This window comes from Onychomys torridus, chromosome 4 (genome assembly GCF_903995425.1).
Source record: "Onychomys torridus chromosome 4, mOncTor1.1, whole genome shotgun sequence".
NCBI lineage: Eukaryota > Metazoa > Chordata > Mammalia > Rodentia > Cricetidae > Onychomys > Onychomys torridus.
This window is the reverse complement of record NC_050446.1, coordinates 146,637,055-146,649,061: the sequence shown is the minus strand read 5'-3', so window position 1 is coordinate 146,649,061 and position 12,007 is coordinate 146,637,055. Positions and strand designations below refer to the sequence as shown.

At 55.3% G+C, this 12,007-nt stretch overlaps 1 protein-coding gene across 2 annotated transcripts; it reads right to left on the bottom strand.

Annotated features, from left to right (window-relative positions):
- Positions 1 to 210: 210 nt before the first annotated feature.
- Nkx2-2 (NK2 homeobox 2) lies at positions 211 to 11,784 on the bottom strand. 2 transcript variants are annotated; one of them, XM_036184458.1, is made up of 3 exons: positions 11,707 to 11,784; positions 2,592 to 3,290; positions 211 to 1,669 (listed from the first exon to the last, which is right to left on the bottom strand). In XM_036184458.1, exons 2-3 carry the CDS (start codon positions 2,848 to 2,850, stop codon positions 1,107 to 1,109), a joined length of 822 nt encoding a protein of 273 aa, XP_036040351.1. In that variant the 5' UTR covers positions 2,851 to 3,290; positions 11,707 to 11,784; the 3' UTR covers positions 211 to 1,106. The 2 variants fall into 2 exon arrangements, with proteins under 2 accessions (XP_036040351.1, XP_036040350.1); XM_036184457.1 differs by lacking the exon at positions 11,707 to 11,784 and adding an exon at positions 10,823 to 10,976.
- Between the last annotated feature and the right edge of the window lie 223 nt (positions 11,785 to 12,007).

Sequence of the window (12,007 nt, the reverse complement as noted above, 5' to 3'; positions counted from 1 at the left end):
ACTGTCCGGTCTGCCGGAAGAGGCCTATCCCGGGCGCTCCTCCACCGGCTGGGTACCTGGGGCCACTGGGCTGGAAGAAGAAACACCAGTACCAGCTCAGAATACAACCTGCCCAGACTGCAAGCTTAACGCTCCCCTCCCCCGCTCCACCCGCAGGGAGACAAAGTCAAACAAACCGGAGAACCCGGCTTTTTTTTTTTTTTTTTTTTTTTAAACACAGGATTTTTATTAAAATTCTTATTTAAAAAAATTGAAAGCTTTCAGCGCCCGGCGCTCTTAGGGAAACTTCTGAGTTCCAAGCTCCGGGGCTCAGGATCCGGAAAATGGGCCGGGGGTGACTCGCCTACACATCTTTTCCTTTTTCATAATTGAAAAAAATGTTTGCATTGAACAAATTAAAAACAAAAAGAAAATAAAAAAAAAAAAAAACAAAACAAAACTGTAGGCAACTCAAACATAACCCATCCAGAACAAACGACAAAGAGAGAGTTAGGCCTGATGGGGACACAGGCCCATCCAGAAGGTCATTTGGCAATGATGACCAGCGATATTTACAACGAAGAGCGGATCTGCCACCAGTTGTGGGAACGAATACATGGCCATAAATATTTAGCATTTTCTTATATAAAAAAAGAAATCCTCTATATTTTAAAGTGTTCTCCACTTGCTTAAGAAGGCTGACAATATCGCTACTCACACAAACATATTTTACAAAATTCACGAAAGCAGTGCGGGCATGGGGGCTGGTCCTTTCTCTTTTCAAGTGACGACGTTCACGTTGGGATGGTTTGGTCCCCTCAGGGAGAGGCAAAGAAGCGAAGCTGCGCAAACATTCTGTAAACACGACTTAAGAGTCCTGCCCTCTCCAAAGGTTCAAAGGAGAGAGGGATGGGGCAGAGTCAGTAGATGGAATCTGCCACTGTGAGGAGGCACAGGCAACCTCCCGGTGCCTCCTCAACTGAGCCTAGCGTCGGCTCGACTCTATAATAATAATTATAATAATAATAATAATAATAACAACCGTGGTAAGGATCGAGTCCTCCTCGCCACCGCCGCCGCTGGGCTGGGGCCAGGGCCTACGGCCTCGAGTCCTGGAGGGGCGGCGCTCACCAAGTCCACTGCTGGGCCTGGACCAGGGGGTGTGCTGTCGGGTACTGGGGGGTGCTGCCCGAGCTGTACTGGGCGTTGTACTGCATGTGCTGCAGCGACTGCGCGCTGTAGGCCGAAAAGGGGATGCCTGCCTGGAAGGTGGCGGCTGCCAGGTCCTGGGCTTTGAGCGCGTGGCACGGTTTGCCGTCCCTGACCAAGACCGGCACGGCCACACGGCGCGGCGAGGGCAGGGGTGTCACCTCCATACCTTTCTCGGCCCGGGCACGCTTCATCTTGTAGCGATGGTTCTGGAACCAGATCTTGACCTGCGTGGGCGTGAGGCGGATGAGGCTGGCCAGGTGCTCGCGCTCCGGCGCCGACAGGTACCGCTGTTGCCGGAAGCGCCGCTCCAGCTCGTAGGTCTGCGCTTTGGAGAACAGAACTCGGCGCTTCCGCTTCTTGCCTGCGTCCCCCCCGCCGCCCGGGGTCTCCTTGTCATTGTCCGGTGACTCGTCCGCCGAGGGCTCTGGGGACTTGGAGCTGGAGTCTTGGGGGGGAGCGCTGGCCGCCAGCCCGTGCACTGGGTGGGGTGGGAGGGGAGAGAAGCGCATCAGGCGCCTGGAGGCCAAGTGCCACCTGGGCCACCCGGAGCCCCAGGGATCTTCCGTGGGCCTGTGGCCCTGGACAGCCCAGACCCACTGCCTTTGCGGTAATCTCCGCCGGGCTCCGCGCCTGAGGAAGCCGTCGGGGTCCGCTAGGGTTCAGAGGAGAGTCTGCGCAGAGGGGGCTGTGAGGTTCAAGTTTTTAGGGGTTCACACACTTAAGAGGAGAATTTAGTGCGGGGTAGAGTGTGGGCGATCATTGAGGGTTAAGGGCTCCGGCCCCCTTAAACCGTTTCCTCTCTGGAGAGACGTGGGCAGATTTTTAAGAGGAAAACCTCACAATCCCAGCATTGATGGTCTTGGCGGGGTAAAGCAGATTTGGGGGGCTTTCGCTTTTGGTTTCCGGCTTTCTGCACACACACACACACACACACACACACACACTCGCCGCCGCACGCACCACGCACCACACAGTTTCTTTACAATCATGCTGGGGCAGGGTGAGCTACTTAAACCCGAAGCCTCCTCCATCCTTCATCGCTAGCCGGACCCTGGCCGCTGGCTAGTTCCAGGGAGCAGAGCCAAATCCTCTGGGCCATCTGAGTCCAGGGGACTCCGGCCAGAGCCATCAGTCCGGTTGACATCTCTAACCACCCCTTAGGAAGCATCTCTGTCCTCTGCTTTTAATTCCTCAGGTGGAGAAAAAATATGACATCGAGTATTCTGCAGGGACTGGGGAGGGCTGTCTAGTGAGGAGGTAAACGGTTCAAAATCTAGGGATCCGGGGTGGGGACTTGTGCCGTAAATGGCTTCTTCCCCTCAACTCCCAGCGTCCACCCGGGCTACTGCCTCGGCCATGGAAGGCATCCACAGCCCTTGCGGCCAAGTTTCGCTACTTACGGGAGTACTGGAGGCCCTCGGTGCTGGCCAGCCAGCGAGTGTAGGGGTTGTCGTTGCTGTCGTAGAAAGGACTCTTAAGGGGCAGGCTCTGCACAGCGTCCAGGGCGCCCTGCCCCAGCGGCCCGGCCCTCTTGGCGGGCTCCGGCCCTTCGCTTTCCTCCTCCGGCCCTTCGGCCACAGAGCCTTCCTCATCGTTGGTGTCCGGAAGGTCCAAGATGTCCTTGACTGAAAACCCCGTCTTTGTGTTGGTCAGCGACATGGTTCCGGACCCCGCAATTTATGCCGCAAAGTTGTAGCTTCACTTGGTCAATTCGTGGCGCTCCCCAGCCCGGGCGGGCGGGGGAGGGGGTTAAGGGAAGGAATGGGGGGGGAGGGATGGGGGAGGATGGGTTTTAATTATTGGGATAATTATTATTTAAAACGAGAGGAGGACACTGTGGGAAAAGGGACGAGGGGAAAATAATAAAGCCCACCCGGCGCCTCTCTCCTCTCAGCAAGCACGCGGAAATGTACGCAGTGACTGGCGGCCTGCGCGCCCAGCGTCGCGCGGCCTCAGTTTGTAACTCCAGGAGAGGTGCCAAGGTGCCGTCAGCTCGGGCTCCGGCGGCCGCTCCGCGCGCGGTGGCGGCTGGTGGCGAGGAAAAAATGGGCCATTGCCCGAGCGATCAGTCCATATAAGGCTGGGCTCCACTCACGAACCTGGGGAGGGGGGAGGGGGAGAAAGAGGGAGGGAGGAAGGGAAGGAGGGGGGATCGAGGGAGCGAGAGAGGGGTGAAAAAAAAAGGGGGAAGAGACATTAAAAACGCAAAGGTTGGCCACGTGTGGGCGGGTCTTGGGAGTCAAGTGGATGAAGACAGTATTTGCAGATGTGAAATTGTGGGTTTTGGGGAGCTCTGCGCTCCCAGCCAACGGCCCTCTAGAGCAAGATGAGAGGTGTAACGTGTCAATTAATTGCAAAGATGGGGAGAGCTTTTTTTCCTCCCTCAGTATTTACATACAAAGGGCCACCACGTCGCTCGCGAGTCCACACACTTGAAAGGGCGGTTTTAACAAATTGCATCTTAAGGCGGGGTGGGGGGGGCGCACCACGACGACGACGAGGGGGTGAGAAAGAAAACAAAACAGAAAGGAACAGGAGGAGGGAAAAAAGAATCCTCTTTAACATTCACCGGTTCCTACCTCCCCACGCCCCGCGCGCACACCCACCCCCACACCAGCTAGCCAGAAAATTGGCGATTTGTGGCGCCTTTGGAAAAGGGGGAGGGGTGAAGGCTGAGCCGCTGAAATCTCTCCTTCCCATCGCTGGTGGTTCCCTAAACAAGATCCGGTTCAAATGGCAAGAGCCCAACTTCTGTAAGCCTCCTAGGTCAATATTTTGGTTGAAGCTTAAGGATGAGTACTAGAAATGACAAGTCAAGTAATTGATTCTAGTTAACCGCGAAAGAGCTGGAAACCCAGGAGAGGAAATGGCTTGGACCTGCCAGAGCTACCACTAGAGAACCCACCCCCCTCCGAAGGCCCTTTATTTGCTAAAGACTCATTTATCGCCCCCCTCCCCGCCCCCAATTTCCTTGCTGTAGAGGACTCGCGGTTCACAGTCTGCTGGGCGGACAGTCCCGGGAAGGGAGGGGCGGGAACCTGCCGCTCTGTCTGTGGGGCCGGGTTCGGACCTGCACCCCAGAGCCGCGGGCCTCGGCTTCTTTCCAGGCTTATTCCACCGTGTGGTGAGGAGAGCTGAGAGCCTCGGTCCCTTCCTACCTTTTATAATCCTGGCCTCCCTGGCCCACTACTACTCCAGCCTTTAGCTAAAGGTGAAGAGGCGAAGTGTGTGTGTGTGTGTGTGTGTGCCTCCGATCCGGATGAGGACCCAGAAATCGCCGAGAGGAGGCTGAAGGCTAGTGGTTGTTGCTGCGTTTTCTCTTGAGTTTCCTTCTGCCTTGCAAATTCTTTAGTTTCTCCAGTTTTTGCTTTTTTAGGAGACCTGTGCTGGGAGGGTACACTCCAGGTTCCCAGCTGGCATTAGGTTAGTGTGAACTTTCCAACACCCTCTTTTCAAACCTGGGAACTGAACTTCCCTGACTTGGGAAGGAAAATGCTGTGTCTCACACACCCTTCACCCAATTTAAGTTTAGGAGATGTGGGTCTGGGAAGGAAGTTTGCTACCTACTCTTTGTACACCTCACCTAGCGTCAGGAGAGAACTTAGCCTCAAGGTGTGTGTGTGTGTGTGTGTGTGTGTGTGTGTGTGTGTGTGTGTGAGAGAGAGAGAGAGAGAGAGAGAGAGAGAGAGAGAGAGAGAGAGAGAGAGAGAGAGAGAGAAGACCAGGGGCTTGGGTCTTTTCTTGCCAACTGTCTCTGCTTGGAATGCCTTAGCCCAGGGGAAGCGGAGTGCCCCGGAGCTGAATCCTCCTAGCGCACAGCTGCTTGGACCACGGCGGCCCCCCTACCACCCCCCGGTTTCCAGAGCCCTGTGACAGCGCCTCTCCCCGAGCTGCTCAGCGGCTTTCTGCAGCTCTTGCTGCCTCACCCCCAGTATGTGACGTGGGTGACAATGGCCCAGGTTGGAGCGAGCCCCACGTCGGCGCGTCCTGGGTGGTCGGACCCGGGCAAACACAAATACAAACCGATTGCTAAGCTGCGGACAATGAGCGAAATGTAGACAAATGTCCCGCTCCCGTTGGAAGCCTTTGTCCAGGCCCGGTTTTTGCATTTATTTCAGTGGCGAAATAATACATGATTGACGCTCTCTTTCAATGTGTCCTAACTGTTTGGAATAAATCTAAGGTTGTCCCTAGTTGTCATGGTATTCAACCCTTTTCAATGGACCTATCTCTTCATTCATTTCTGAATCCGTCCACAATATTAAGGAAACCCCTTCATGTCGACGGTCCCCATTCCTCTTTCTCCTAGTTTTTATTTTCTCCTTTCTTCCTCTCCTTTTCTCCCGGCAAGAATTAGTATCTGAGTTGAAACGTGTTCCTCAAACTTACTACTGGGTCTTTCCCCGCCCCCTCTTCTCCTTTTTCCTGCGTCTTTCTCAGCTTTCCTGCCTGTTGCCTCTCACTCCCTCCCTTCAGACTGGGGCTCACTGCCTGGCGGCGTGGGAGGATAAAGTCAGCTTTCCAGAAGTGGAGAAGAACCCAGTTTGGGTCCAGGGGCAGGGTGGGCTTGCTACACTCTTGTTACTCAGTCGCTAAACCATTATCAGTAGAAATAGTTTCTTAGCTCAAGCATTGCAGAAAAAATGCCCTCTCCCTTTGTTCCTGCTCTTCCTTGTCTGTCTTAGAGGAGGGGACTTCCTTGGAGACCAGGGAGCCTCTGCAGGAGTGGGATGTGGGGTTAGAGCACAGCTTGGTTGAACCAGGACAATTCTCGGACTGGGTGGGAAAGGGATCGTTTATTGTTGCCAATCTCAGAGCCACCTTTAAGTCTTTGGTGTGGATGTTCTCCTGGGAGTCACCCAGGGCCTGCGGGTTCCCTTGGCTTAGAACTGCATAGTTCTCTATAGTTCCCAATTTTGCTCTCCCTTTCGCTAGGCATAGTGGGCCTTTCTTCTCCGACGTAATCGGTGGCTATTGACTATGCCCCTTCCCTGCAAAGTGCACCAGAGAACTGTTTGTTTTTCTAAGGGAATGCTGGGAATTAATGATGGGGAGGGAGTGCTGGCCTGGGTGCTTTGAGACAGACACCCCTCAGTCCCACTTCACTGAGGGAGCTCAAGTTCCCAAAGGCCGTGGCTGCCAGTAGGTTCACCAAGACCTGCTCTTGGGTCTCAACTAAAGGGAATCACAAGGCAGCTCAGCCTTTTCTGGAGTACCTGAGGGCTTATCCTTCCCCTGCCCACTCAGGGCAGCCACCTGGCTTTCCCCCAGCTCCTCTCACCCTTTGAACCAGTTTTTGCAGGTCTGAGGGCACCCCACAGCTAGACCAGGAAGGCCAAAGAAGCTCAGGCCTTGCTTTCAGCTGTGACTTACTGTAGCAAAACGTGCTCTGCTGTCTTCTCCTAGGGAACCCTGGGAGTACTGTTTCTCGCCTTTTCGTGGCCCTGGAGTTTCCTCGTCTGCTTCCAAAGCGCTAACATTTGCAATTGAAAAGGCGAAGAAAGCCCGCTGGGATGCTCATAATTGAAGGGGAGAAACTGGGCTTGTTAGAAGAAGATCATAAAATGCGAGTCCCCCAGGAGCAGCTAGCGGACTTGGGGGGAGGCCCATACGGGCTCAGCTGGAGGGCAGGGACAGTTCTCCCGCCTAGATCAAGCTCCAGCATCATCTAGACTTTGCCGGCTGGGGTTGGGGTCAAAAGAATGGATGGGTCAGAAGGAAAGGCATCTCTTCTATCCAAATTAAACACGCGACTGTATTCTAAGGACACCCCCAAAAGGTCTCCAAGAGAGTCATCGCTAGGCTTTTGGATCATCTACCTGGCGAAATACCACACATCCAGCAGGCTGAGAGGACCCAGTTGCGTGCCTCAGAAGAGTCTGGTACGATGTCCCGGCCACCCCTAGCCTGCCAATTCAAAGTGTATGAGTGCCTGCTTGTGCTGGCATAAGTTTCAACTCTGCAAGGACCTCCGCTAGTCTTGCCCACGAGGAAATCTTTAGTAAACTCTTTCCAGGCTCTGCCTTGAGTCCAGGAACCGACTACGTGTTGAGTGCCCTCAGGCTTCTGTTTGGGCTCAGCTGCAGTAGTAGGGCGGCCCAGGAGTCTCTTCCCCTGCTGTTGCAAACTTGGGGGGGGGGCAGTTGAAGTGGGCACAGAAGTTTTCTACAGAGTGCCCTGGACTAGAGGAAGACCTGTTTGGCATCTCTTTGGTGGGGCGGCGCATACTCCTCTTGGGGTCAGCCGGACAGCTGGAGGCCTCCTTCAGGAGCCCCCCAGATATCTTCAGGCTTTCATTCTCCCAACCCTTAGAAGAGGATCTTGGTGAGTTACCAGCGGGAGATGGGAGGAAGGGCCCTCTCCAAGGAAGCTAGGGGAGAATCTTCCTTGGGATGCTTGTGGGGGGTGGTGGGGGGGGTGAGGGGCGGCTTCTGAACAGAACGAAGCGCCGGCTCAGACAGCTGGAGAGCACGGCCACAGAGCTGAACAATCACTGGAGGCCCAGGAGGGTAGGGGAATGTACACAGGCTAAGTGGCCCCACTCCAGGACAAGTGGCCCTCTAAGTCGGCCGGTGTTTACCTGTTTACTTTCCAGGTAGCTCAAACACGAGCGCCTTTTTCTGCGCTCTGGAGCAAGAGGCCGCCCACCTGCGACCTGCTTTTCCTGCTCTTTCTCACTTCCACTCGGTGGCTTGACGCCCCCTGTTGGGGAGGGGGGTGAGTTCTAAACTCCAGCAAACACGTCAAGGAAGAAAGGCAGTTTAGGAAAGTCCAAAGAGAGGCTTTGGAGCTTCCACAGGAGCCTCGTTGTTCCTGTACCTAAGAATGAAGGAGGTAGCCATCCTTGCACGGTATTCTACCAGGCCCCTCCCCCATCTCAGCTGGGCTTAAAGGACCTTCTGGGACTTTTGAGTTCACATTTCTCCCTTTCACCTGGTGAAATCTTGCTGGGTAGGTGAGTTCTCCAAGGGAAGTAAGGGTAAATGAAGTCCTAGGGGCGAGGTTGGGGGCGGGGATGGGAATCTCAGGTGTTTGGATCTAATAAAGGGGGCAGGCGACCTTGAGGAGCCCAAAGCTTCCCCGGTCCTAGGGCACCCCTCCTCCTCTCCACCTACAAAGCACTTTCAATCCTTAAAAATACAAGGTCTTTTCCCTTTATTTGGTAACACTGATTTGTTTGACTTCATTTCTTTTATTATTTTTCTTCTTCTTTTTCTTTTTTTAAAGAAATTCCCTTGCTGGTAGAGTATGTGGCTGAGCTCTCAGGCCCTGTACATCCCATCTCAGATAACAACCTTCAAGTGGATTAGTTTATTGTCTGGTTGGTGCCAAGGTGCAAGTCAGAAACAAAGCGGCGCACCTTCCTGCTCCAGTGAGGATTAACGGCGCCCACACAAAGGTTTGGTCGCAGGAGGAAGGTTTATTTATCTCAGGCTGGAAGTAGAGACTGCTATGCACTTGAAATAGATGGGCATGGAAAATGGCTCCCATTCTGATGCCTATGAACAGTGATAAAGATAATCTTTTACCAAGAAAACCCCTCATCGTTCAAAACAGGCCCCAGGGCGGTTTGGGGAGGGCTGGGGTGAGAGGAAGTCGGGGTGTCAGCTCTGCTATCCCACCTGAAAGGAATCCTGGCAGTGTGGCCAGGGAGTAGCACTCAGCTCTTTTCCTAACCCGGCAAACGTGGTGAGTGCTTGTCGAAAAAGCCTGTTCCAGCTTCAGTTGGCTAGCTGCCCCCTTTGCCCCTGGGGCAAGGAAACCATGGAGGTCACTGGGTATCTGTGCCGCCTGGGGGTCAGCAGAGTGTTGTGTGGATGAGCCTCAGTAGGGAGGCCAGACCGCTAGCAGGGAAGAGCCTGTCCTCTTACCACTAGTTATAAAGCAGATAGGCCAGAACACCACGGTGAGATGAAAGAGAGGGGTCTACTTTGGGTTCAAGCTAAGGCGAGTAGTCCCCTTCCTTCTCTTCTTTTAGCACATAGCATGGCATTAACCCTTTAACAGCAGGAAAGGAAAGCTGAGGAGAGACGGTCCAGACAGAGTCCTCTAAGTCAACAAGAAGGTGGGCGAGGTAAGTTTTCCAAGCCCAGGGACTGAGCTCCAATTACTGTTGCAGGATGAGCTCCCCCCATTCCCCCCCAAAACACACACAGTGGCAGACAACCAGAGAAAAACTATGAAAACTAATCATGAGACCTACAGCCTGGGGTCCTCAAGCAGGTAAATGTGGTTGCAGAAGAAAGATAGCCAAGAGAGGCAGCCCCCCCTGTTTTTCTCTGTCAAGGCAAAATATACGACACTTTACCAATTATCTGCCCCCACCAAAGAGAGAGTATCTCCCTAGTATGTAAATTGTCATAGAAATTGGGATTTCTTGTATTAATCGGCCTCATTGTGTGGGCATAAGACCCTGAGGGTATATGTTAGGACTTTGATAAATGCACTTTAATGAGATCTTTGAAAATGCATCCAATAAACTAAGAGGCGAGAAAAGCCATTTAACTTTCATGGATGTTAAACTGAACACAAAATGTGGCTCCAGGCAGACTACAAAATTTAAAACGTAGCTTTAAGCCCCCCTCGGGCCAGAGGAGCCTTGTTCCAGCTAACCCATTATCATCGCTTATTGGGAAACCAAACGACGCGTCCCCGCGGGCGAACCCCTTTGCTTTATTCCTTAGCACAGCTCTAATGATTAAATATGGTACAATGAGATTACGCAGCATCACTATTGCCTTCGGGAACGTTCTTCCAGCCAAACCCTACCTTCCCTTGATAAAGGCGATTCCAATACGGGAGATTCGGGTTTCTCAGGGAAGCAAGGCGCTGAAAGCGCTTCCTTATCTGAATTTACTCCTTAACACGTGACAGAATCATTACCACAGACTTTGGGAACCAAGCTGTCTCTCATAACCCGTTAGCATTCAGCGCTTCAAGCTAGACCAGGCGGGCTGATGGGCAACGTAGTCACCCTTGCGAGAGAAATGCACGCTTTCAGTCGGAGCTAAGTGCACGGAAAGACAGACACGCACCCGCGGGGAGCTCCCGCACAGAGCACAGAGAGGGGGCGACGGGGGCTCTGTGTCTTATCCCTCCAATCTGGGAACCAGATGTTTCCCAGGAAGCAACATCCTCGCTCCATCCCAAGTGCCACCAAAGTGGAGAAGGCGCGAGAGGCATAGGAAGGCCTGTACGAGCCAGCGAGCGTCTGCATGCTGGGGAGGGAAGGGCATGGCAGGATCAGTGGAGGTGTCTCCCAGCAGAGACCCTGACTTCAGTAGGCCCCACCAAGGTTCATTTCTGATCCTCTGGCGATCTCTGCTGTCACAACCGAGAACTGTCCAGCGCCCGGTGCGGCCCAGGAGACACTAACGTCTCAAACTGCGGGTTTTCATCGTCTCCCCAGCGACCAGGGTCTCCGCAGCTCCAGCCCCCAAGCCCTGTGGGTCCTTGACTCCGATTGCACCACTCATCCTCCAGCTCCGCACGGCTCCCGGCCCCACTCGTGTGCCAGTTCCGCCCCAGAAGGAACCCTCCTTTCTCACTAGGCGCCATTTCCAAATTCCTTGGGATTCTGGCCTCTGCTCACCACCCTCGGTCACCAGCGGCGCACACGGGAAAGACTCACCCCGCAAAGGTGGGGGCCGCGGCGCGTCCTTCCTTTCTGCAGCCGGCAAAGTCGGAGAGCCCCGGGGGTGGGGGAGGAGGCTGGCGAGGCGCTCGCTAGACGCGCCCGCTCCGCCTCCCACTCCCCGCGCGCCGTGGGGACAGCACCGCGGCGTTGCGACGCGCCTTTATCTAGTCCTCCACCTACCGGGACGCCCCCTCCCGCTGCGCCCTTCCCCCCACCACAGGCCTCCCGGGCGGGGCCCAAGGGTCTGCCAGACTCCGCCTGGGCGCGGGGGTGTGGTGGCGGTGGGCGCCGCTCCTGCCCACGACACTGGGGGAAGGGGGGAAGTCCTCTGCACCAGCCCAGCTACTCCCACCCCCCAAGGGCAGCCCCACGTGCTGACAGGTGCGGTCGCAGGAACACCTGGCTTCTGTGGCAGGTAAAACTTTTCCCAACGACAGATGGACCGGAGGAGGAGGAGGAGGAGGCTGTCCCTTCCCGAAAGCCTCCTTCCCCGGGTGACCAGCCAAGTCCTAGGAAGACTTAAGATGCCTGGGTCTGCCCACCTGCTGCTTCCCGACTTCGTGACTCTGGGACAGAGCCACGCCGCGAGTCCAGAGATGGAGGGGTGGTGGGTCGCCGGGTTGTTAAGGGGAACCCCAACCCGATCACAGACCAGCTTGGTCCCAGAATCTCAGCGAAGCGAGGTCCCTACCCGGGATGTGGTCACGTCCCGGGCGGTAGCAGAGACTCCAGCACCAGTCAGCGCAGGAAGAACAGCCAGTGGATTCTAGCAGTGGGAGGGGGCGCCGGGCCTCGTCTGTCGCCCAGTCGCCGCTAAGACCACGACTCCCCGCGCCCCCAGACCGTGCACGCGGGACGCGAGCGAGCAGGAGGCTCACCTGGGGCGCGGCAGAGGCGCGGTCCCGACTCGGCTAGCGTGCGGATCCCGGCCTGGGGGACTCCCGGCCTGTCGATGGGGAGCCTGGAATAGCTGGCTGTGGCGAGCGCCCTCCTCCCGGCTCTGGGCTACGGCTCCAACCGCGCTCACCCGCCCGCTCCCGGCCCGCGGCCGCAGCAACCTCAGCGAAGGGGCCGCTCCCCCGCGCAGCGCTCTGTTTGTTTTCCTAGCCCGACTGACGTGAGTCAAAATATTGGCCATATGTTCAGCGGTAATAAATTGGGTATGAGCGCAAACACACT